The sequence below is a fragment of the Centroberyx affinis genome, unplaced genomic scaffold, assembly GCF_046629955.1.
Source record: "Centroberyx affinis isolate AG114_WGS23_722 - 3 ecotype Tasmania unplaced genomic scaffold, CSIRO-AGI_Caff_v1 ptg003357l_1, whole genome shotgun sequence".
In the NCBI taxonomy this organism is placed as follows: domain Eukaryota; kingdom Metazoa; phylum Chordata; class Actinopteri; order Beryciformes; family Berycidae; genus Centroberyx; species Centroberyx affinis.
Genome location: NW_027281351.1, coordinates 136,381 through 163,746, shown reverse-complemented (window position 1 = coordinate 163,746; position 27,366 = coordinate 136,381). Strand labels below are relative to the sequence as shown.

The 27,366-nt window shown below is 42.8% G+C and overlaps 1 protein-coding gene across 2 annotated transcripts; it reads left to right on the top strand.

The window, feature by feature from the left end:
* Positions 1-1,241: 1,241 nt before the first annotated feature.
* LOC139660663 (glutathione synthetase-like) lies at positions 1,242-21,367 on the top strand. 2 transcript variants are annotated; one of them, XM_071538865.1, is made up of 13 exons: positions 1,242-1,385; positions 9,411-9,494; positions 10,815-10,960; positions 11,338-11,413; positions 13,051-13,190; positions 13,557-13,673; positions 16,034-16,114; positions 16,456-16,533; positions 17,143-17,209; positions 18,399-18,593; positions 18,739-18,820; positions 19,881-20,070; positions 20,231-21,367. In XM_071538865.1, the coding sequence occupies exons 1-13, from the start codon at positions 1,251-1,253 to the stop codon at positions 20,352-20,354; spliced, it is 1,515 nt and encodes a 504-aa protein (XP_071394966.1). In that variant the 5' UTR covers positions 1,242-1,250; the 3' UTR covers positions 20,355-21,367. The 2 variants fall into 2 exon arrangements, with proteins under 2 accessions (XP_071394966.1, XP_071394967.1); XM_071538866.1 differs by lacking the exon at positions 9,411-9,494.
* Positions 21,368-27,366: the final 5,999 nt, after the last annotated feature.

Below are 27,366 nucleotides of genomic sequence, written 5' to 3'. Positions count from 1 at the left end.
ACGCGCTGTCGTCACGGTCGCTACGAGAACGGCACTTGACTCGTTCATGTGGGATAGGCGGGGCCAAGAAAAACACTACTGCGCAGGTGCTGTCGGCCACGGAAGTAGGAGTCGTAGAAACTTTTTCGGCGTATGCGCTGGGTGAGCAACTTTCATTGGAATGAATGGGCCACCATCTTTGAATGCCTCATCCATAGTTTAATACATCCATGGTTGGACTCGACACCTTCCAAAGAATCTAGGAACACAAGAATTTTCAGTCTACGACACACGGTTCAGAAGTTATTGGCCAAAATGTAAAGTTGCTTGTTATAGCGCCACCATCTGGCCAATGTGCATGGGCTGCCTTGCCTGAGTAGCGGTGCGCCTTAGGAGCCCACCTGCCAAATATGGTTGCTGTAGGACTTACAGTTTCTGAGCTGCAGATACTTTTAGCGGAGAAAAAGAAATAAAGAAGGAAGAAGAATTCCAGCAAATACAATAGGGTTCGCGAACGATCCGATTCTTTTCAACGGCTCTTTGGTATGAACGAAGGGAACTGAGTTGTAGATGAGAGCCGTTCTTTTTATCGTTGTGCCCAAATTTCACTGCCTGCCCTAAATCCACTTAACCTGACGTGCCAGATTATCTATCTGATTTGCACTAAAATCTGTTTTGCACAAAAAATCATTTGTTGACTTGTTTTTTTATTGTGACAATAGAAGTTTTCTAATATTAAGTGTTGCATGAATTGCATTCAAGGCAAGGCAACTTTATTTGCATAACACATTTCATACAGAGGGTAAATTCAAAGTAGTAAATTCACTGACAAAGCAGAGGGAGATGACATCACCTTGTGTAATGTTTACAATGCAGATCATTGACATTAGGTCTGGCAATACGAGTAATTTAGTGCTGCTAAACCTAGTCCACACATGCAAAATGAAATTATATTGGTGGGATGTCTTTTGAATCTGATCCAAATCTTACCCTATCATTATCCTAGTGATTATTTCGCAGATAAACCCCACCCCCTAAAAAAAAGAAAAAAATAATGATGAGCCGACGGCTCTTTTGAACGGCTCTCGGAAAGGAATGGAGCCATAAGATCCGGCTCCCTTCAAAGAGCCGTGATTCCCATCGCTATAGAGATTAAGTGTTGCATACAGTGAACTAGTCAAACTTGTTATGTTACTCAGACTACATATGTGGGAGGCTCACATCTCTGTTAGTTACTCTGTTATTTACAGGAGACTGAAGGCAGAGCTGTAATGGCAACAAATGAAATTCTACGAGGGTTGATGATAAATCCTGAGAGATTGAAAGATTTGGCTACTGAAGCAAAAGAATTTGCTCTTCAACATGGGGTTTTATTTCGGACCAATGAGACACCCAATTCGTCAGAGGTAAGGTTCTTATTTACAAATAAGTGATTCAGAGTGACACCAGGTCAGGTGATGTCCAAAGATGTCTCTGCTTATTTTTCCACTTACACAACTACTAGTGTTTTTAAGTCATTCAGCTGTGAACATTTTGGGACTTCTTTTAAGTTTCATTTTCACAAATAAATACATGTATATTCTTTTGGTACCACGCATTTTCCAAGCTAAAGTCTGCACATAAAATGTTGATAATGCATTTGTGGATCATCAGACATTTGTGTTTCCTCATGCATTTATTTGGTGACTTTTGTCCCTTTTCGTTTTGCTTCCAGTGGGACTAATATTCACAAATGCCTTCGCTCCACCATGTTAAAGGTGTGCAATATAATAAATACATACAGTAGTTGATTAACAATGCACAGTAGTTCTCTTTCAAACCTCATTCGGTATCTCACTATGGGAAGCGCCTTCTGGCGTGACCAATCATGGAAGCTCAATAACACCACGTCTGTCGTGAGACAGACCAATCATCTTGAGATGCACAGGCCAGCCCGTCCCCCTTTATAAGTGCCCACGACGCTGCACCCGTTATTCTCGCTTTCTTCCACCGTGAAGATCGTACAAGCTCCTCAGCTGTCCTGACCGTCCGGATTTTCATTTAACTGCTCTCCGACGCAGCCGTCAAGGTAGTCACCGAGCGTGGATATCCGGTGTCGGGATTTTTGCTTTTGGACTAACTTTTTGTTACAGAAAGTTATTTTATTCAGGTGGGGTCGTCGCATTGCAGCGGACTTCTGCCTGTTTTATACTGCTCTTAGAACTAGCGGAACTAGCTAACCGCCTCCATGTACCAAAAGGTGTACAAATCAGCAGCCCTGTTGGTGAAAAACCTAAACGTTATCACCCTGCTGACAACGTACCAGGCTGAACTTTTTCAGGACATGGGTCACCTTTTAGATAAGGGATCCCCGAGTCCGGCTATCTGGGAGGAGATATGTGTCGTCACTGACCTTATCCTCCGTGTTTCCAGAGGTGCGGTTCAGGGCTGTGGCCGCGTCATGGGCCTGGCTGTGGCGGGGGAGAGATCGCTGTGGCTCAACCTCTCCAGCCTGTCGGACCAGGATAAACAGGTCATAGTGGACTCCCCGTTCGACCCGTCATGGGCTAAGGGCTTATTTGGGGAAGCTGTTACTACAATGCAATAGACTTGTGACCTGAGGAAGAAGCAGGGGGGGGCCTTCGACCTCTGCCTTCCCCGGAAGACGACACCTCGCCCGCCACCGCCAACCTGCCCGGGTTTTGCGGCTATGGCAGCCAGAGGGCGCAGCGGGGGCTTTACTGGGGCAAAAAGTCCTTTGCAGCTGCCGCCGCCGCTCCCACCACCGGGTCGAACCGCCCATCCCGCCTGCTGGAGGGGAAGAGGCGGTCGACTTAGGAGCTATGGTTAGTGGAGACAGAGGCTCAGCAGTCAGCACTCAGAGAGATCCCTGCTCTGAGCCTCCCCAGGACAGACTTTTCAGGCATTTTCCTCTTCCCCCCAAGAGACGGAGAAGAGAGGATCCAGACCAGTGTCCCAGTCCGCGCTGTGTAACGGCCCGTTACGTTATGCCCCGTTCACAGACAGGAAAAAGCACATGTTCCCCCAGTGCTACCCAATTCACATACCCCCCCCAACACCCTGCGGGGACAGTTCAGAGGGAAGTGGGAAAGTGTCTTACACCAAGCACTTTACATGGTTTTTCAATAAAGAAGCCGCTGTCGCAGCCAGGCTCGTTCATAAAGCCAAGGGCGCAGCGAGCAGTTCAAAAAGAAAAGAAAAGAGAAAAACAAAAAGTGCAGGACAGTCTGTCGCCGCAAGAGGGCGCAGCTGCTCCAGTTTTGAGCTTCAGGCCGCCAGGTCCTCTCGCTGTCAAAGCAGAAGAATGGCGCGCATGCGCAGCTCACCCCTGGGTGTTTACAACCGTTGTCAGGGGATACAGGCTCCAGTTCGCAGCGAAACCACCGTTTTTCAATGGTGTGCTGTTCTCGGAAGCCACGGGGGAAGCCGCAGAGGCTTTAGAGAGCGAAATTTCTTCTCTCTTAAGCCGAGGGGCAATTCAAATTGTGCCGGAGGAGGAGAGGAGTCTGGGTTTTTACTCCCGGTACTTCCTCGTCCCGAAAAAGGGAGGTTCATTACGTCCAATTCTGGACTTATGTTTCCTCAATTCACACCTCCGAAAATACAAATTCAGGATGCTCACACACAATGTTCTGTTCCGCTCGATTCGACCAGGCGACTGGTTCACATCAGTGGATCTGCAGGATTCTTATTTTCACATAAGCATATATCCAGCACACAGAAAATATCTCAGGTTCGCCTTCAAGGGCGTAGCCTACGAATATCAGACCCTGCCATTCGGGCTGTCACTTGCCCCGAGAGTTTTCAGCAAGTGTGTGGAAGCAGCTCTGAATCCGATGCGAGCCACGGGCCTCAGAGTGCTGGCATATCTGGATGACTTTCTCCTCTGCGCTCCCAGCAGGGGGGAAGCAGAGAGAGACACTCAGGCGCTGTTAGGCAGGCTCTACAGCTTGGGCTTCAGTGTCAATCACGCAAAGAGCGTTTTGTCTCCCATTCAGAGTATAGAGTATTTGGGCCTCGAAATAGACTCTGTTTCTTTTCGGGCTTTTCTATCACAAGTTCGGGTGGAGAAATTTCGCCAGCACCTGGCTCTGTTTCGCCGGGGAAACTATTTTGCTACGAGCCTGCCTCCGCCTGACAGGGCTGATGGCGTCGACCATCTCTGTCGTTCCTCAGGGTCTACTGAGAATGAGGGATTTCCAGCGCTGGGTATCCTCGCTGCATCTGGACGTACGATGTCATCTCAGACGTATGGTGGGGGTTTCCCCGGGATGCCTCCTGGCTCTCCGTCATTGGAGAGACCCGGAAGTGTTCACTACCGGTGTCCCCTTGGGAACAGTAGTTATGAGGAAAACAGTGACAACGGATGCGTCACTGACAGGGTGGGGAGCAGTATTCGAGGGGAGGTCAGTAAATGGGACCTGGCCCCCGAGGCTCCGTCATGCTCATATAAATTACCTGGAGCTGTTGGCTGTTTTCCTGGCGCTCAAACATTTCCTGCCACTCCTGGGAAAGTGTCATGTGTTGGTCAGGACGGACAACACAACAGCCATGGCTTATATAAACCGTCAAGGAGGCACGCGCTCCGTAAAGTTACACAGACTGGCCCAGAGTCTGATATTGTGGAGCAGCGAGCGCCTGTTGTCATTACGCGCGACGCACATCCCTGGCGTATTGAACAGTGGGGCGGATTTACTTTCCAGAGGAAATCCTCTACGGCGAGTGGAGGCTCAACCCCGAGGTGCTTCGCCTGGTGTGGGAGAGATTCGGCCGAGCGTCCGTAGATCTCTTTGCATCGCACGAAAACGCGCAGTGTCCTCTGTTCTTTTCGTTAAGAAACAGGGACGCACCGTTAGGAGCGGACGCACTGGATCACCCATGGCCAAACGTGCTGTGGATGGCGGAGCTGGTGCAGCTCCTTCACAGCCAGCCTTGGCCGCTGCCGTTACGCGCAGACTTGGTGTCACAGGCGCATGGACAGATTTTTCACCCACACCCCGAACGACTGGCTCTCTGGGCTTGGTACGTGAGTGGGTAAATCTGAATGAGTCGGGTCTCCCGTTGAGGGTGATTGAGACTATTCAAAGCGCGAGGGCGCCATCTACGCGATCATTATATGATAATAAGTGGCGCGTATTTGAGAGGTGGTGTGAGGCTAGAGCCATCATTTCGTTCCAGAGTTCTGTCCCGGATGTGTTATGCTTTCTGCAGGACTTAATGGACAATGGTAAAGCTTTTTCCACTATTAAGGTCTATTTGGCCGCTATTTCAGCCTGCCATGTGGGTTTTGGGAATGCGCCGGTTGGACAGCATTCTCTGATAAAAAGGTTTATGAAGGGAGCCCGCCGGCTGCGGCCCGCGCGCAAACCATTAGTTCCGTCATGGGACTTGCCAACTGTTTTGGAGGCACTCTCAGGGTTGCCTTTTGAGCCCTTGGATTGTGCTGATTTAAAGTTGCTTTCTCTAAAAACTATCCTGTTGCTGGCTCTGATGTCAGCCAAATGGATAGGTGAACTACATGCGCTGTCTGTGCACGCATCCTGCTTGCAGTTCTCCCCGGACTATGGGAAGGTGATGCTGCGCCCTAACCCAGCTGTCGTGCCTAAGGTTAGCGATTCTGCCTACAGCTGCCCCACGCTGGTGCTGCTTGCTTTTCACCCACCGCCTTTTGCGGAGGAGAGTGAGAAGCGGCTTAATTCACTCTGTCCTGTGAGAGCTTTGCGCATCTATGTGGACAGGACTAAGGGACTTAGAAAGAGTAACCAGCTCTTTGTATCCTGGGCCCCCTCTCACAGAGGGAGAGCTCTGACACGCCAGCGCCTGTCACACTGGGTGGTAGAGGCTATAATTCTGGCTTATGAGAGTCGTGGACTGCAGCCCCCGGAGAGCCTACGGGCTCACTCCACTAGGGATATGGCCACCTCATGGGCCCTGTTCAGGGGCGTTTCGGTGAGGGACATCTGTGCCGCTGCCAGTTGGGCATCCCCACACACATTCATTCGGTTTAACTGCCTGGACGTGACGGAGCCTTCACTGGCTCACTCTGTCCTGAGTGTGGGTTCATGTTAATTGTGTGCTAGCCCATGGGGAGGGCTTGTGGTGTCGACCCGTTCGGGTCGAGGTCTTATGGGCTTTGGAGCATGCAATTCAGGAGTGGGCCACATCTCCCATAGTGAGATACCGAATGAGGTTTGAAAGAGAACTTTAGGTTACCAGGGTAACCCCGGTTCTCTGATAACCGAGTGAGGTATCTCACAACACTGCCCTGCTTGCATATGTCGGGTACATGGAAGAAATACGCTTGAGAATAACGGGTGCAGCGCCGCGGGCGCTTATAAAGGGGGACGGGCTGGCCCGTGCATCTCAAGATGATTGGTCTGTCTCACGACAGACGTGGTGTTATTGGAGCTTCCATGATTGGTCACGCCAGAAGGCGCTTCCCATAGTGAGATACCTCACTCGGTTATCAGAGACCCGGGGTTACCCTGGTAACCTAAAGTTTAGTAATGAGGAAAGTTCTGAGTGTCCAAAGGAAGTAAGAGTGTGATGTGTATGAGAATGTAACATTTTTAGGATTTATAGTGAAATGCATGTGATACATAGCATTAACTAGTGTGACTGTCTGTTTTAGTGGGTGGCACAGAGTTAAGAAGTGCAAAGTGCATTGGTGGTTTGCATTAAGTTTGCATTAAGTTGCATTAAGGAGACCAAATTCCAGTATCACCTACTGAGAGACAGCTCTGAGGAATAGGCAGTTCCAAATTTGGAGAGGTGTGAGCAAGGGTCTTCACTCCCTTTACAACAAGTGGCTATCTTTCTTAGCTTACTTTTCACCTGCTGGTCCCTAGAGGAAGAAAGTGGAGAAAACAAGAGCTTTATTCACATTGCAAAGAAGAGAGATGTTAATTAAACATAGTTGGCTCTGATCTCAGGAAATTATCTCAGGTGGTGGTTGTGTCACCTGGAGGGCGACCACTCAGGCCCCACCAAACCTCGCAACTCCCAAATACACAGCACAACGCAACTCAGTGGTAGCTTTCACAAAAAATGTCTTTTTATTCAATTAATAATTTTACACATAACCAAGGAAAATAGGCAGGCTGGGGGGGGAACCTTCGGGGCCCCAGTAAGACATTAGCCCTATCTGACCAGGGTAGGAGAGGAAGCTCAATCACAGGCTTGCCTACAAACAAGAGGAAAAAGTGCATAACCCACACACCTAAGGGCGGCGACACAGCCCGCCTGTACGCTACGTAATTCATGCAATGTACTCAATTATTCCACCCCTTTCCATAGGGCACACTTAAAAAGCCCCACTCATTACAACAGCTTTCTCCTCATCATCCACAAAAATCTTTTTCAGTACCACAACAGGCCCCGCGTGACCTAAAGTATGCCATAATCGCCCGTCCAGCTCTATAAAAGATGATCAACATCTGGATTTAGTGATAGCCATCTAGTGACGCAGAATTTCTCTCCCCTCAATGTCCACAAAGGCGAAAAAACTACAAAGTTCCTCTCGCCGAGAAGCAGATACTGAGAAGTGGCTGCAAGTCTTCAAGACAATTGTTTCTATGTCCACTGACAGCTGATTGCATGCATGTTTGCAAGTATTGTGAGCTACATGGGCTGGGCGATTTGCTTTCAAAATGCGACTGTTTTCACTATGCAATAACTGGTAAACAGGGTGATGCTTGCCATAATTGACATTTGCGTTGTCTGTGGCATATGATATGATACACACTGTCTTAAGTTGATATATTCCTAAACAATCCATTATAGCTCGGTGGATGCCATTGGCCGATTCATCACTGTCTTCATAAAAATCAAGTTGTTTACACTGTACTTGGTCAGATGCATTGAAGTCACTAAGTCACATCTAACAGGAAACATTTTTGGTTCCCCTTGTTCGAGGCATCTGTGGCAACTGAAAAATAGGCCGGCTCCTGCTCATCTTCGGTTGGAGACAGGTCCTTCAGAATATCTCGTACAGTTTTTGGACCAAGTACGTTGACTGTTAGCATCTCGGCTTTGGTTCTTCCTCAGTGGATTTTCTTCGCAGTGTTGGAGTCGTTAAACATTGCGCTGTTAAGCTTATTGAGACAGTCCATGCTGTTGTAGCTGAGTCCGTGTTTAACTGTATGATATACAGATGAATTCTCACATACAGCAACTTTTCGGTAGTAGTCGTGGCAAAGAACTTGCTAATGCTAGATGCACCTTTAGCTTGTGTAGTCCTCTTGTGCATTTCTGTGGTAGTGTGTAGAAGGCTCTGGACAAATGGCCACTAACAGGTTTAACCCAATTATACTCTTCTTCCCACTATTTGCTGTACGCACAGTCTTTTCTTTTTCGGAGGCCCCAAATCTCCACTTGCACTCATTTTTTTCCAGACGAGGAAAGAGGATGAGGCGAGAGTACACAGACAGGCCTTATGAGGTTTCTCAACAACTGAGCGCCCCCTACTGGCATTCCCACACAGCACACAAGCCAGATTTAAAGGGATATATGCATATTATTATTAGTATTTTTTTTTTTAATAATTCAAATATGGGACAAATGACGTCCCGTATGGGACGAACCACTTTTGACCTAAATATGGGACGTCCAGGCTAATATGGGACAGTTGGCAACTGGTGAGTTGCATTTTCCTGACAGTTTATGCACACTCAACCCATGAGATGGCAAGATAAAAGCAAAATATAGCTGCTAGCAGCAATGAACATGTTACCATATGACAGGGAGCGCTTGGCTAGTAGGTAGCTACATGAGAACTTTCCACTCCCTAAATAGAGTGAGCCATAATCCAAAATATGTCCTGCTATGGCAACACAAACAGCTATGCTTCATTTTTACCTCTTGCACAGCATGAGAGGTATATTAAATAAGTAGAGTTAAATTTACCTAGATGCCCTTTAACTATAAATCAGACTGGCACATACAACTCTGCCTCTACTTGGGGAAAAGAAAGCAGAGGACTGTATTGGTGTCAGAGTGTTTTTACATGTTTTCATTACAAGAGTTTGATCAGTATTTGTTCACTAAATTAAGTAAATTAGGAAAGACATGTCTTTAGATTATTGTACGACCCTGCCTGAGCTTGGGTGTTCCTGATATCTAGAAAGATATGGATCATTGTTCAGTTAGTATAAGTAAACGCTTTATTAGTTTGGTTTTGATGATTTTTAATGTCCTGTTTACTGCTAACATGAATGAGTGACACTACTGTCCAATCAGCCACCCACTCAATAGCTAGATGGCAAGCTAGCAGTAAACTGCTAACGTTTCTGAGAACTGGAGTTTGGGATTTTTACACTTGTTGGAGGTACAATCCACAACAGAAACTTTTCAACATGGTTTTCAATCTGTTTAAACAATGTGGTTTGCTCTCAATTAAGCTCACTAACTCACATATGGATAATACTCTTTAGGACTTCTTTCCTCCAAACGGGGCGTGGCCTTGGCCAAGCACGCTTGATGATGCAGTGCTGGTCACTGAGTTCCGGCAAGGCATTGTGGGTATTGGAGTCTTTGTTATCTTGCAGTTTTTTTGTTTTTTTTTTAAAGTATATTTATTGATTTTCAGAGGGACAGACAATTAAGGATGAACAAGCATGATAAAAATATGTACCCTCTTTTCCAACTCACCCTCAACACCCAACACATTCTCCACACACACAAGAACCAAAAAAAAAAAAAAATACAATAATCAAAAATGAAATACATTTAAATCAAAAATAAAAAAGAATAAATAAATAAATAATAGAAAACAGAGATAAAACACCAGGACAGAAGGTTTATAAAATTAGGTAACAAGGGCAATCAGACATACTGATGGGATAATGGCATATTAAACAGACCTACATGGAAATGTACCTCGAGATCTCAGTCAATGCTAGTCCGTAGAGACATCTTGCACAGTTATTAAGGAGAGTGACAACCGCATTGACCTTTTCGGTCAACAGCTCTCAACCAAAGAGAACATGTATAGGAGATCCAGGAGCAGCAAGTGAGACAGTGTTTTCCTGCTTCATCAACCCAACAGCAAATGATGGAATTTCTCATGGAAATAGAGTGGATGATCCCTCCAACACAGCTCAAAACTGTTGTAGAATCTATATAAAGGTGTAGTGAAGCCACTCTTGTGGCCCAGCACCTTATGGAGACACTTGATGTTGGTGTATCCAATTTTAGAGATTTACCTAGGTTACCACTCTTAAAGAAAGTCCCATAAAGGTGTTTGCAGACAGCCGGCGCAAACTCTAGATTCCGCCACATAATGATGTTGATGGTTTTGACTGGGAGGTATAGAGTACGAAACATTGCCACTGCGGCAAGCAATACCACTTACATTTGCATGGTATCCTAGGAATGAAACAAAAACAGAGACAAGGAAGAGGTTCTCCCACAAACATACAACAAAAATGAACACCCACATTTTTTATTTATAGTTAGATCTTCGTTATGTTTATATGAGTGGTGGTAATTTGAGTCTGTGCTTTCAGACCACAGTTGACATACTGAATACTGAATACTGAATTCTCTGTTGTAGACTTCAGAACTCAAGGACTAGCCCTTGGTGCTTTCAGAAAGTCAACTTCTAGAAGGTCTACCTTCTACCTACCTAGAAGGTCTGGACAGAATTTGAACTGTCTGATGTTCTCTGTTAAGATGTTAAAAAAAAAAGGTGCATGCTGGAAAAATATAATATTTATTATAATCATATTCCTTTTTTCTAAGTGGTGGGAATCTCATGATGGACTGAAATCTCTAAGGAAATTTTCGGGTTTTTTTTGTTAAAGCAGTGTGCTAGTTCACTTGTGCTGTGGTTTCAGGTGGCGACCTACGCTCCATTCACACTCTTCCCCTCGCCTGTGCCCAAAGCTGTGTTCCACCAGGCTCTGGCAGTGCAAACTCACTTCAACACGCTGGTGGACAAGATCAGCCAGGACCCAGGCTTTCTGGAGGAGGCTCTCGCTAGGTACTATAGAGGGAATGATGATGTCAGGACTACAACTTGGACATGGATTAGCCTTGAAGGACTTGTTAACTGTGAACTCTATGCCTTTTCCATTCCCATGCAAATTCTGGTCAGTGAAGGCAGTTTTGCACCACTCTTTAAAAGAAGAAGCTGCAATATCTAAAGTTGTAACATTTATTCTCAATTTTCCAATAATAATTAGCCTACAACTAATAACTAGGAATTGTTTGTATGCCTTTTCTGTGTTGACAGGTTTGAATTTCTATTGAGGTTTCACCCGGATTGAACCAATCCTGATAGAATAAGCCTGAAGAAAATCAGTAATTCTTCTCTGACATATGATTTTTTATGATTTGTGTTGTTGTTCCACATCACAGTACTATCCAGGCAGATGACTTCACAGCTAAGTTGCTTGGCATATACAGACAAGTTCAGCATGAAGGGAGGACTCAGGTAAGAAACATACAAGAAAGTGGTAGAACTGACCATCATACTCAAGTGACATTCAGGAATGAACTTCATGGGCTCCATTTTAAAAATTCATAGCAGGATATCTCAAAAAGTTGGGCAGGGATTTGCACAAAACTTACGAAGGTTGGTTATGGGCCAAGGAAGAACTGATTAACTTTTCATGTCGATTAGCCAAAAGGTGATGGTGGGTGTGGCATATCACCAAAAGGTGCATAACATCCTTGCATGGCGGAGGTCTGTGCTCCACTGAGCACATTTTCTAGTCTATTGTGTGTCAATGTATGTAGTTGTGTGTAGTTTCCAGACAGGACCCTATGATATACACCTGCCAAGATGTGTGCCACTCCCCTACCAGACTCCTCTTTTTCCTTATTTCTTAGGCGTGGCATATTCACTCTGTTTGCACAGCCTGAAGAAGACCCGATTGACTCTTGTGCCTTGAGTTTTCAGTATTTTCTGTTGGGTCTTTAGTATTTTGCTTATTGTGAAGATATACCGCTCTTAAAAACCTTTGTGGGTTCATGTGCACTGATGCTACAGTAAAATACCCTCTTTTGCACTATATGAGGATGCTCTCCTCTTTTTCTTTGTTTGTCACACAGCCCTTTGAGCCTCCAATTATGACCCACTTTTTCACCACTCTGTATCCAACTGGTAACCAGTGGAGAAATGCTACAATTGCGAATATATGGTCTCTTTGTGTTAAGGCTAGGCTAGTGAACCCAAATGCAGAACACAGGTACAAGAGGCGGTAAGTAAAGTCAAAGAATTTATTTTAAGGCTTGGAGCTGAGTCAGGCAGGTCTAGGGTGGAGGCAAGCCAGGCAAGGGCTCGGAGCTGAGTCAGGCCGGTCAAGGGCGGAGACAAGGCAAGGCAGGCAGAGCGGGCTGAAGAGCTGAGACAATGGGGAAGAGGGCTGGAGGCAGGCGCAGGAGTCAGGCTGGCAGGCGGAACTGCAGGGACACAGAGAGACAGGTAAAGCACAGAACTGAAACCAGATAGTGAAACGCTATGATTAGAAATGGCTTAAGGCGTAGACACTGATTGATAGCAGAGTTTACGAACTGGCGATGAGTGGATGGCAGACCAGGGAATATATACTGTGGGCTGATGAGAAGATGAAGAGCAGCTGGTAGCCTGACGCCCGCACACCTGTCTCCACTCCTGCAATAAAGCACACAGAACACAAGGAAGGGGGGAGAGAGAGACTGCAGGAGGGGCTTGTCCAATAGGCCCGAAGCTGGGAGAGGGTAATGGGCCAGAAATAATGCACTGTTTTCTAGAATCCAGGAGAGTATTGATCAGGGTTTTAAATTCATCCTTGACTCTTTCAGACTGCTGAGACTTGATGTGTGATCCAATTCTGTGGCTCATTCTCAAGATTTTTTGATTTTTTCATTCACTTTAGTTTTTTTCACAGATTGTCTGCCCTACTCTGTGCAATGAAAACAATCTTGAAATTGCTAGACTTCTTTGGTTCTGAGGCTTCCTCTCCAAACTCCAAACTTGTGTGCTCTGTAATTACAGAAGACAGATCATTATTTTTCTGATTGTTTTCCAATAGTGCTTAGCTTTTATTGAGAGTTAGACAATATATGTGAATTCTGTGTTCTTTCCAGTCCATTATGATGGGTGTGAATCGGTCTGACTACATGCTGGACCAGAGAGAAGATAGGACTTCTTCTCTGAAACAGATAGAGATCAACACCATCGCTGCTGGTGGTTTTGGTGTCGCTGACCACCTCCCTGTGGTCCACAGGTACTTTAGGACATGTGCTTCTGTAAAACCTTTTGCTACTACTAGTTGGCAATTTGTTGAAATTTAACGGAGGATGAGAAGCTAAATTGTATGTTTCTATAACTTTATACCCAGAGTTTTCCGCTATTAAGTAGGATGCATTTATTTTCTGCTAACAAAGGGGGATGCCATTGCCCTCATTCTCCGTCAAATCACCTGGTGTACTACTCTTTTGTTTCACTCTTTTTTTTGTCATCAGTGGGTTTGATTTCCATTTACTAGTGGTGGAGATAAGGAACCAAACGTTTTTCAAAAGTGAATGAAAAACACATACAGTGGACTGTCCCAAATGAATGGTAAAATGTTGTGATTCCCATGATTATTCAGGCACATCCTGAGGTTGGCTGGTCTGCTGGAGGAGAGCCAGTGTGTCCCAGACAACAACTCCACTGCTGGAATAGTCAGAGCATTAGCCAAGGCCTGGGAGCTCTACGGACAACAGAAGTAAGTGTAACATATAGTAAAGCTTGTACCCTTGGACCTCCATTTATTAACATTACTTAAATGTGCTCCCATTCCCATGGTTGAGGTCAACATATCTGACACCAGTATATATAAAAAATGTTGCACAAAACCTGTGAATATCTAATAACGAATTATAGGCTTCAGGTAGCAATGTAATATGGAAAGTACATATTGAAGTGCACAAAGTGTAAACATTTGATAAAACATACAACGTAAAAAAAATAGGTAACACTTTAAATTAATGAATGTTTATAAGCACTTAATAAACAATGAATTACTGATGAATTAATGATGAGTTCATGTGGAGTTAATCATCAATTCATCATTATCAATGATTTATCAATTATATCCTAATAATTTACAACAAATTAGTGCATCACTAGTAATGACATTAGTTAAATCTTTGTATTTGATTTATAAGTCAAGAATACCATTGCTAATACATACTGTAATTTTTAAAACATTACCTAATATAATGTACATGTAACTTCCTAGGGAGCATATGAAATCATTATTATTCTTAATTAATGATCAACAAATAATTTGTTGATCATTAACAGATGATATCTAAATGCTCAACAAAGTATTTACACAGGTTTTATTCATTACCTCCGCCAAGGAGGTTATGTTTTCGCTGCCGTTTGTTTGTTTGTTTGTCTGTTTGTTTGTCTGTTAGCAGGATTACGGAAAAACTACTGGCCCGATTTTCATGAAACTTCATGGAAGGGTGTAGCATGGGCCAAGGAAGAACCCATTAAATTCTGGAGCGGATCCGGATCTGACTCACGAACAAGCAATAATAGCACGAACCTTGAGGTCGTGCTCTCAGAGTGGTCTGCGCTCTCCAAGTGCCCTAGTTTATTATAAAATATTTGTTAGAATATTTATTAACAATCTGTTAAACAGTTGTAGATGTTTTGCAGCCCAAAATTTGAAGTTAGAGTTTGAAGAATGCAAATACGCTAACACTTCATGCTATCCATGTTAATTCCTTATATAACAGTGTGATTTCAAAAGTCTGAAATGCAGATTATGTGTTGTGGACACAAATTGTGTGAAGATTACATTCCTCCACCATGAATTGGATTCTGTGACAACAACTTCAATAGAACATGCCATTTTGACCTAGAGGTTTGCAAACAGTTAATTTTAGGCAACTAAAACAACTTTGGTTAAGGTAAGGGTAAGGGTTACGGTTCGGTGTAGACAACTAAAACAACTTGGTTAAGGTTAGGGAAAGGCTTTGGTAATGCTTTAATAAGAAAAACTGTAGCTGAACATTAAAACCCATTGTAGAAATCTTCTTGGTAGAAGCTAGGAGTGAAACTGGTTCATCAGAATTGAAGGCAAATGCTTATGCCCATCCACCACCCCAACCATAACACCCTTACTTTCCACTGCACTATTTCAATGTCAGACTACCTCCTGTTAGTAGGTAGTTGTGCCTCCTTCATATAACCATTTCCTGGTGGGAACATGTTGTAAGAGCCATAATGTGAGAATATAAGTTAATTTAAATATCATACAAAATTCATAGTTCATAATTTCTAGTCATTGTATAAGACATAGGTAATGTACAAAAACGAATACATGTATATTGAATGTTCCATTTAACATAGTGAGTGACGTCATGTGCAGTAGAGTCGAGCAGAGAGCTGCGTTAGGCATGAGAGCACATAGTTTTTCTACCGTGTGACACAATGTAATTTAAACTTTTTCAGTAAACGTTTCCAAACTGGATTACATCTCCTGTCATTCGCGTCAGACTGAAGTTACTTTGCCTACAGCTCGTTTGTGGCTTATTTTGACATCCAGACGGAATGCCACTACACATGTGTTTCTCTCACTTTTTGTGGACAGAGCACGTATTTGCATTTCAAGACTTCAAATACAAATATATGCACAAAAGATTTTCAAATATCTATTGTGTCCTCTATATAAGCAAATGTAACAACAAATGTATTTATCAAATTCCTGCAACAGCATTCACAATGAGAACAGAAATATATTTCAAAAATATATTTATAGAGGCATTCCTGTTATCTGAAGAAAGTTTGAGCTATATATACATATATATATCTATATATATATATATAGATATATATCTATATCTATATATATATTCTTGGTAGGGCAGATTATAATTCCCTCTTCTTTTCATTGATCTTTTTGTAATAGTGTTGTTAAACGTATAGAGCAAAATATTTTTTTTTTTTCAAATTATTTCATTTCATTTTGTTGCACATGTTCACTAGGAATTGCATTACCTGACCAAGGTTGATGGATTGTTTCATTGACTGAATGGTAATTAATTGGTAATGAACATTCTGTCTCTGCAGGGCAGCAATTATGTTTCTGGTTGAGGATGTCCAATTTTTCATCTATAGTCATCGCCACGTTGACAGTGAACTTTGGAAAAGGTAGGGACAGTGGATTTAAATGTTAAGTTGTTATACTGTCCTTGGTAACAGCACCTGCATATATAAACTTATCTAGACTTTATTTTCTTGACCTTATTTTCCTAGTTTTTGCCATCATGATTGATTGTGTGAAAGGACATTACATTTTAATGGTTTTATGGGTTCAGCTGTTAGAGAGAGTGTTCTGTGGATGTGTGTTGGACTACAGCGCTCATGGCTAACTGAAGCTAAGTCAAGCTCTACAGTGAAATTTTGAAAAATTTGGAAAATAAGGCCCAGGTTGAAAAGAACTGGAATTGTCCTTCAATATAATGCAAACAACTTTTCCTCTTTTTATATAGAGGCATTCCTGTTATCCGAAGAAAGTTTGAGGATGTGTTAAAAGCGGGATTTCTTGACAGGAACAAAAAACTTTTTCTGTGAGTATGCTTTTATTTTTATAGAATTAAATAGAACAGAAGGACTCCACGCACACTGCCTTGCAATACATAGCAATTTAATGCTGAGCTTTCGGCCTTAGGCCATAATCTACGGAGCCCCTCTGGGGTCACATGGTAGAAAAAAAACTCGATGTGTAAATCCGTGCGACCGGATTTGTAAACTGTGCGAACGGATTTGCTAAACTGTGTGTTTCCGTTCGCACAGTTTAGAAATCCGTTCGCACGGATTTACACCAAGTTTTTTTTTTCTACCATGTGTAATAATCAGAGCAGAGTGAGCAGTACACCAAACACAGGACACAACACACAGGACAAAAGAACCACTACACAGATTTGTGAATTTTTATAGAATTACAAATGGAAGGAGCTAAGGTATAGAGAGGTTTAAATTAGAACATATTTGGGGGTCATCCGCTACCAACATTTTCATTTGCAGAGCGACTGGCACTTTTGGTAAGTTTTGAGCCTTACAGCAGTCATAATGTCCTCATTCTGACTACCCTGTATCAATCTGTCACTTCTTTTAATCCTATTGAAGACATTTCCGTTACCACTTACCTCTCTCTCTCTCTCTCTCTAACTTTGCAGAGATGGGCTGGAGGTAGCTGTCGTGTTTTATCGTTATGGCTACATGCCAAACCACTACAAAGAAAAGGTAAGATATTATTTGAATTTCATCAATATTTGTGTTCCTTTATCAATCACCACAGTTTTATTGTATTTTTGGGACCTCAGACAGGGTTCCCAATTCCTCTGGATGGAGAACCCCCTAGATTGATGCTGTGTGAGAGAATGCACGATGGGCACAGTAACATTGGTTGAAATTGGTGTGGCGTGTTGTTGGCACTCCCAGGGCTGGCTGCAGGAGTGGGCCTTGATGTCCCTATACTGGGCGAGGTTAATTTAAATTCTTGCTGCACCAGTCATAGGGACCAGTTTGCCTTGGGTGTCCCTCCCAGGAGCCTAGGCTCCTGACAACATTGCTCCCAGGGTAACTGCGATGCATGCACCCCTCCACCATGCTAAGATTTTGATGCCAGGAGGGGTGAAATCAAACATGCTGTAATATATAAAACTTTGAGAGCATATCTAAGGAACGTCATGAAAAATGCAAAAAGAGAGTGCTGGCATAAGTACTAGTAAGAGTAGGGCCTGATACTTGAGTTGGGGAGGTTTGGGCAGTTGTACATAGAATGCTGGGGATGTACAAAAGGCCTGATAATAATATGAAGGAGGTGTGGAGGCATTGAAAAACACATCCAGGGCAAACACGTAGCAAAGCTTTCCAGGCAGTACACAGCTCAGACAGTATGGGCGGGGAGAGGCTGGAGATGAGGAGAGACGTTTTGAGGACAGAGAGTGGGAGACTTGGAACTTGTTCACAAACTGGAGTGCTGTAAATGTCATTTTCACAGTGGCAGAGCTTAAGGCCGCAATTGAAGCAGGTAGGAAAACAGCTCCAAGGAAAGACAGGTTGAGGTATGAGTTTTGATATTCTGGTCCTAATTTTATACAATGTGGAATGAGGGAAGGTTAGCTAGTGTGATGACATTATCCTGAGTGTGCCTCGATTGGACCATCCAAAGAAATGGTACCACATTGATGAAGATAAATGCAATTTTTTTTCTTAATGATGCCAGGTATGCGATTTGGGTAGGACTTTGGCTGTTTTCACTTGGGCGGCAACTACAATCACTTGGGCGGAATACCTAAGTAACAGATAGAAAACTGAAACCAATATGAATAGAGTAGATGTTATTTTCAGCACACTATTTTACAATCCTGTTAGCCTTGTCAGGGTTCTCTATGGATCATTTCTGACATATAATTCATGTTGGGTGTAGACTTGGGAAGCCCGCCTGCTGATGGAGCGCTCTCTGGCTGTGAAGTGTCCAGACATCGGCACCCATCTGGCTGGAACCAAGAAGGTCCAACAGGAACTGGCCCGACCCGGAGTTCTGGAGAGGTTCTTCCCCGACCAGCCCCAAGTGGTGGAGCAGATCAGAGCCACCTTCGCTGGCCAATACACTCTAGACATGGTGAGGGAATGACACATACTGACACACATTTGAGTCAAACACATCCTTTGGTGTGTTTGACCAGTGGGCTTGTTAATGTGTTTGTCACAGAAATAGAATGAGCGTAATTTGGCTGAATGTAATGTTTTATTCTTCTGGGCTGTAGGGTCCAGAGGGTGACCAAACGGTGGCCATGGGTTTGGCCAAACCAGATGAGTTTGTCCTGAAGCCTCAGAGAGAAGGAGGAGGTAAGACATGACATAAGCATTTGCCTTATAACGGCTAGTACACATGGACATTGGTGTCCCTTGAGGCTCCTCTGCATATGATAGGTAGAAATATCCTAAAAATATTCGTAAGAAAAGTTAAACATGCCACTGCTCAGGTACTATTTTAGCCTGATTTGAATGCAGGGGAGATTGTAAAAATGTGTGGGAGTGAGGGAATACAACACAAGTCATAAGCCAAACCCACATGTGAAGAGTACATGGCATGTCCTTATATTCTTATACCAAAAAGCATTAGACTCTAGCTCTCCCCTCTTGACCAGGACTAATCCAAGGTTTTGGAAAATTCTGCTGTTTAAAGCTGTTTTTAACCAGTTATGTGGGTTTTTTTTGCCACACAATTCCTTGAAGATGTCTGTGATACAGGAGGTCGTAGAATCAGCCCTATTTTAAATCGCTCCCTGTACACAAGTAGGTTTGCCCTCTATTTTTAAGCCTTCAACCCTTAAAGGAATAGTTCACCCAAAAATGAAAATTCAGTCATGCTCACCCCCATGCCAGTAGAAAATCGGGTAAAGTTTCTTAATCCATAAAATAGTCCCGAAGATCCCTGGAAGAAGTAAACTGCAGCTTTCTCCAAAACACTGCAGTTGCCAAGACCTGTCTTCAGACCATGCTTCAGACTTAAAAAAATAACGGAAAATAGGCATAAAATGGCTCCATGCAGCTCTTACGGGATAATCCAAGTCTCTTGAAGCCAACAGATCCCAAAGTGACTTAAAAAGACTGACATTTACACCATTATTTAGCTGAAATTGGCACTCTAGCTGTTGATTTCAAAATACGTCCGGCCTCGATAGGTAAGACTAGCTCCAATTACCAAAGCAAAGACTTCTGGTTTGGCCGTTTAGCCTTCAAAATAAGACAAACATTTCCAATCCATATCATCTAGTTTCCCCAAAGGGATCAGTCTTAATTTAATATTTCGTCACTTATTTTAATACAATTAAGGACTACAATTAAATCCAATATTGCTGCCAAATTTCACACTGCATCATATGTCTCAATTCTACTGTTTCAGGGAACAATTTCTTTGGAGAAGACATCGTCAGGATGCTAGAGGAAGTTAAAGGTGACAAGAGGAGAGCTGCTTATATTCTGATGGACAGGATCCGTCCTAAAGTAGAACACAACGTCCTGCTGAGGAGAGGTCTACCGCTCCAACTCAGCTCTGTCTGCTACGAGATAGGAGTTCTTGGAGCCTATGTGAGGTACAGTATATACAGAGGCATGCGTACTAGTGTATTAATAAATACAGATCTACATGCGTGTACACAGTTTTTGCGCTCATTAACAAAATGATGATCGATTTAAAAATTGTCTTACAGAAGTCTTTAGTCTTATGGCATCCTCATCTGTATCTCCATACAGGCATGGGGGAGAAATGGTCCTGAATGAGGTTGCTGGCCAGATTCTGAGGACTAAGAGCATTGAACACGGTGATGGGGGTATATGTAGTGGAGTGAGCGTATTTGACAGCCCACTCATCTACTGAGCGCTACCTGGCGTGTGTGATCTGCCATTTTAAAGGGTGTACTACATCTCGTATTGCATACTATCAAGGGTGGAAGTAACTGATTACATTTACTCCTGTTGCTGTAATTGAGTATAGCTTTTTTGTGTACTTTGAGTATTTCAGTCATTTTCACTTTTAGTTAAGTACGTTTTTACTGAAATATTGTACTTCACTACATTTTAAATCACATCCATTACCGAGTACAGATTTGGTAGGCTGTCCATAAGCAACAGACACTGGGCAATTATAATTTGACAAATTGTGGAGTAATCTGGCTTTACTTTGTGTGTGAACCTTATTTTGCAATTTACAAATTTTCGAGTTAAAAGAACTGAATTAGATTTTTGTCGCAGCATTCCTTTCAGCATGATTCCTTGGAACATGGGCCCTGGTCTAAAATCAAACTCTTTTGGGACCCGGTTCAATGTTAATTTCTTTTCTGTATTGTAATGGCATGAAAATGTACCTGTGGATGAATGGGGTATATTGTCATTCCTACATAATCATAATAATAGTAATAATAATAATAATAATAATAATAATAATTAAATAAATAAATTCTCAGTCCACAGAAGTTCCATAACATCAATAATAGCACCCAGAGATTAATAAAATGATGTTGGAATTAGAATTAATTTCATTGTGTATTTTGTTTTTTCCCCATTTCAGAAATGAAGAAACCTCTTTGTTAAAAAAGTTGCTAAAATCAGAATAAACATCCCAGTGTGGTCATTAAAACGTTCTTTTAATACTGGAACATTTCAACAAGGAACATTTCATTTATTTTTAACAGTTGCTCACTCCTCACCTGGATGGGACAGGCTGCCTTTTTCTGAGAGAGAACAATGGCCTCAGACTTGAAGGTGGTGTAGGAATCAGAGCTCAAAAGTGATATTATTTTATAGGGTAAATTATAAGGAATTATTATACATATCCCTAATAAACAATTATTCGTCCATCGAACCAATTTCTTTAGGAACCAGGAAAATAACACAAGGGAAAAGCCCTCTCGGTTAGCCAAACACAAGAGGAATGTTGCTATTATGGTTACAATTATTACTGTTATGATTATTATTATTAATGTTACTACAGTATATTCATTTATAAAAAGGGCAGCATGGATCTTTTCCGGTTTAGTGATTGATTTTGTGAGCAAGCAAAGACCGAACAGGTTACTTTAGTCTCAAACACATTTATTTCTACCATTATATCTGCAACTACAACTGAACAGCACTACAGAAAACAAACACAAAAGGGAAAACACATAACAACCCAGTCTGTACAGAAGGGCAAGGGAAAATGTCAACAAAGCAGTATGGGGGTTGGCCCCTACAGTGGTGATCCTCATCTTTTCTGCGTCACACTTAACTGCAAACCACATCGGAGTTTAAATCCGATGAAGCCAGAAAAATGACGTCATCTCCAAACAGCAAAGATTCCACCTGTAATAATGTAATGCAGGGGCAACGTTTCAGCACAAGCCAAGGTGTGATGTCACAAAATGCCTTCGCATCTGAGAAACATAAACTTAATTTCTGGCACACCATATTAGTACCACTTTAATCAGACATCATGCTATCCATATAGACCTACCCCAAAGCAACAAGAAATAACTATAAAGTGCATTGATTACTCTGCTATGTGACATGACACCCCCCATCCCCACCAACCCCCCGCGCCCCAACCCCCATCAGGTAGGCTACATATGACCTATTGGTGCGTAATTCAGAACCTTGGCCAGCAAAGGCCTAGTTACACAGCTCTAGCATATGAGCACATTTGTTGCCATACATATTGAACAGATTTTACATGCCTCCATCAGTTTCAATACACAGATGCAATTGCAATTGCAAATCCTCTCTGCTATTACAGCACCCACTTACTGCTAACACACACACACACACACACACACACACACACTGCTCACTTCAAGCAGAGGCACCATGAATGGAAAAAACAGCTTTAACTGAGCCCTATTACCTTAGCAAGCTATATTGAATCATAGATCATACAAAGGGCAATGAGGCTATTGATGCCCTGCCTTATGGTGCAGTGGGTTGGTTTGTCACGCCTCGGCCTGAGCTGGGCAAAGTCTGGCACCAGTTCATCCAAGTCAAGTATTTTGACCAGCTGAGGTTCCACAGCCATGAGCATTATGGTGGGTCAGTCTGCCATCACTCATTATTGTCCTGAGATAGTTTTGAGATGTTTCAAGACATATTTTTGTTTCATTATGCGATTTGCAAGCTTGCGCCTATTCACCCCAGTGGTTTTCAAACGTTTTTTTCAGGCGACCCATTTTTCCTAAATGCTCATACTCTGGGACCTAAAGTGAAACACGAATATTATTCATAATAATAAATCATAGTAGGGTTCCCCACACATATTTTGCAATAAATTTCAAAAACGATCATAACTTCGTACTAAATCTTTATGACAGCACCCACAGTAGCCTAGTACTGTCAAGTTGCTTCATATACTGTATATGAAGCAACTTTTACGAATGCTATGACATAGAAAATGTATTTTACTGTAGACTGTAGATCTTCTTTTATCTTTTAAAAGCAACACCTCAATTTATTTATAACTTTTACAATGCAAAACCTAACAAATAAAAAGAACCTGAACACAGATGCCTCCTGTAGTTTCTGCCTAAGGAAAATATTTTGTTGACACAAATACAGTGCCAATTATTGATGACATTTTGCTTTACAGGTCAACGTTTTGAATTACAGTTTGCATGACAACACTCCCTGAAACTGTCTGCTTACTTCTAACAGCACCACTTAAGTCTCACAGCGACCGCATTACAGTCTGATCGTCTGCATTTTAATGCGAGAGATGGGCTTGTTTATTTTTTTTCATTACGGCAGCCCAGTTAGGTCGGCAGGTTGACAGAGCTGCTCGCGTATCAGGCGCAGAGTTCAGCAGAGCTGTTTTAATCTTTGTAAGCACAGAAAACCACTTCACACTTGTACGTCGTTGTGAATGACAGCAAAAGCAGACTACTGGTTTGGCTGAGGGCTGGGGAGTCAGATTGAGCTCCACCAGAGTCTCTGTCAATTCAAAAGGATTTTTAATCCATCGTTTCTCCGTCAACTCAAGGCGTCTCCTCTGGGAAATAATGTGAGAAACTGTCAATGAGCACACCCAAGTGCCTCTGAATGAGATGAGACAAGTGCTTGGTATCAATAGCTAAGTGAGTAAGGCTATAGTTGACAACAGTTGGTAAATATTTTTTATTGGTGACCCTTTGGCGGCCCTTTCAATCTCCTGCGACCCATGGTAGGGGCGCGACCCAGACTACACTAGCACACAACATAACTACATAACGGCTGAAGTCTAAAAAAAAAAAAAAAAATTCTGGCTATGCAGAAAGTGGCTGGAGAAGTAGGCTACTGTAGCAAGCCTTGGGAGGAGAGTAAGAGAAGTTGTTGGGTGATAATGCTCATGGGCTGTTGGTTCCGTGATGCATGTAGTTTCCAGGGGGAGGGCTACACCCCCAGTTTATGATGGCTGGAAGTGTTTTGACATGGAACTTGTGCTGTTACAAATAAAGGTAAAGTGTACAGTGTCCACTTTATTCTACATATGTCACAGTGTTGGTGTGGCTGACTTTGAGGGCCTGCCATGACTTTTTTTTTTTTTAAATAGCTTGGACCTAAATGTTAGTTTGTAGTGAAAGTCCAGGTCTGTAGGAGTGTTTTGACACATAACTTGTGCAGTTATAATGAAAGGTGACCTGTGTAGTGTTTAATCTGTGTAGCCTATATAGTCCAAAAATGCCAAATCTCTGTTTAAATGTAGAGGGGAACCTTCAACTAAATGATTACAACAGTTCTTATCATGGAAAAACATTGTAGAGATTGTATAGTTGCATTTTTTTTTTATTATTGTTTTTTTGTGTGCAAAAAGACGTTTTTTTAGTCAACACTTGAGTGTTACGGATTTCTATTACGCTCTTATTCTGAAAAAAATCGCACCGGAAGTCTTATTCCTATTTCAGCTGGCGGAACCGGCGGAACACAGCCCAGGGAACGACTTCCGGAGTTGTCTTCTCGGGCGCACGCACGCCGCACGCTGAGAGAGGAGAGAGGAGAGAGGAGAGAGGGGGACGGTAAAAAACAATAAAAATTCGCTGTTAGCGTGAGGGAGCCAGGGTTTATTATTTTGGGGTGAGCCCTCACTGCCCACAGTTTGGAACAATAAAACGCCGTTCGGCATCATCATTTACTCTCTGGGAATTGCAAAAAATAACGGAGAACCCGCGACTACATTACATTAAGAGCGACGACGGGAAGGGACGTAATTTATTTTGGGCTGATATACTTTTCTTTAGAGAAAAGATGATTTAGAAAAAAAAGTTAAATGCTACATTTTCGTTCTAATTATAGAATTTTCTGAATTACTCCACGAAGACGTAACTGCCATACACTGCTATATCGACGCACATAAGATCAACACAGTTCAATATGAATTAATTAGCATAGGCATACATGAAAGTTCGATGTATAGGCCTACATATCTAAGATCAATCAACACAATGCCTAATACTAGCTCATACGAAGCCTCAAAAAAAAAAAAAAAAAAATTCTGGCTATGCAGAAAGTGGCTGGAGAAGTAGGCTACTGTAGCAAGCCTTGGGAGGAGAGTAAGCGAAGTTGTTGGGTGATAATGCTCATGGGCTGTTGGTTCCGTGATGCATGTAGTTTCCAGGGGGAGGGCTACACCCCCAGTTTATGATGGCAGGAAGTGTTTTGACATGGAACTTGTGCTGTTACAAATAAAGGTAAAGTGTACAGTGTCCACTTTATTCTACATATGTCACAGTGTTGGTGTGGCTGACTTTGAGGGCCTGCCATGACCTTTTTTTTTTTTTTTTTTAAATAGCTTGGACCTAAATGTTAGTTTGTAGTGAAAGTCCAGGTCTGTAGGAGTGTTTTGACACATAACTTGTGCAGTTATAATGAAAGGTGACCTGTGTAGTGTTTAATCTGTGAAGCCTATATATAAAAATGCCAAATCTCTGTTTAAATGGAGAGGGGAACAATTCTTATCATGGAAAAACATTGTAGAGATTGTATAGTTGCATTTTTGAGTGTTGCGGGGAACGACTTCCGGAGTTGTCTTCTCGGGCGCACGCACGCCGCACGCTGAGAGAGGAGAGAGGAGAGAGGAGAGAGGAGAGAGGGGGACGGTAAAAACCAATAAAAATCCGCTGTTAGCGTGAGGGAGCCAGGGTTTATTATTTTGGGGTGAGCCCTCACTGCCCAGAGTTTGGAACAATAAAACGCCGTTCGGCATCATCATTTACTCTCTGGGAATTGCAAAAAATTTCGGAGAACTCGCGACTACATTACATATAAGACATACAGACTTTTGCACAGTCCTGTATATCAATGTAAACGCCGCAGAACGGAGTTTGGATGGACTCAGTTCTGTCCGGTGATGACAAAGCTGGTGTTCAGCTGTGTGTCAGAAACTGCAGCTTGAAAGTTTAATCCATTCAAGTTCTGTGGTTTCAACCTATAGAGCAGTGCAACAAGTCTGTCTGCCCTGTGATCTAGTGTTGATTTGCTCTTTGAAGTTTCGTATAATAGTATATACACTGGCAATATTGTTTCAGTTTTGCTCGCATGACAAAAAGGGAGGCGCCGCACTGTTTTATTAGTTAAATAAATAGGTAATTTATTACAGATATCAGCTGTCGTTTGTATAGGTTTCGATATGAAAGGCATTTTTACAACTTTATTTTCAAAACCAAAACCAGAAAACATGGAGGAAGTCCTTAAATAGCCTTCTTTTAATTGGCTTGATGTTTCACTTTGAATCAAAAGCCTATAGCCTATATAAGCATAGGCGGATTATGAGACAAAGGTAGCTATAAGGAACCCCCCCCCGAGGCGTGCTGAGTGGACAGTGAACACCGATGCGCTTGGACGGTGCGCTACGGGTGCGCCTGGCATTGGTAACATAACAAACTTTGTTACTAGTTATCTGAAATAATGGATTACCATTCAAGGCTTATTTCAAGCTTTCAGGCTGTGTGACATGCGGAGTTCCAAAAAGTTGAGATATTTGTATCTCAGTGCGCCGTGGTCACGGTCAGTGCGCATCTGCCGCGCGCCCCCATTAAAGTGAATGGATTTGAGTGTGCAAAAGACGGCATGTGAACCGGCCCCTTATGGAAGAGAAACTAAATTCTAACAATTACAAAGGAATTACAAGGTGCAAACACATATTATTCTAGGCCTAAAAAACATATTTTAAAGTGCAAAATGCCTCTGATTGCCCACTGACTTGGTATGAGTCAGTGGGTCCTATTCTGACAGATCAGGAGTGGAAAACAACATTTTGGGGTCTTCGTAAACCATGACTTTACATTACGAGGCCTGTGGACAATGATGCAGAGCTTTATTGCTAAAGCGCTATAGATAAACTGAGGGGAACACCCACTGTTACAGAGCCATGTCGACACCTTCAAAACTAATGTTTAGGTTATTATGGGGGGATTTGGGGGCTTTGGTAAATAAATAAATGACAAAGCCCTTCGACTGCAGGGCAGTAAATGTAAAGTTAGTGACAGCATCATCATGTATCAGGCTCTGGCTCAAGGGCCCCCTGAGCTCTTGGGCCCCTGGGCCTGTGCCCGGTAGGCCCGTTCAGTAATCCACCCATGTATATAAGGATGCTAATTAGTTATAGTTTTAGTATCTTTTCGGCGCATTTTGCTGGGTGGGAATGGCTACAGATGAAATGCTACAAGGGTTGATGAGAAATCCTGAGAGACTGAAGGCTTTGGCGAATTGTGTCTCAATAGTTTGAGCTAGAGAGATGCATTCTTTGCGCCTGAAACTACAGATTCTCAGCTACCTGGCAAGCCCAATATAGTATATGTGGTCATTTAGATTTCATTTCGAAAGTAATGCGTAATGTTTTTAAAAAAATATATATGGACAGGTCGCTACGCTGGTTGGCACATGGACTTAGC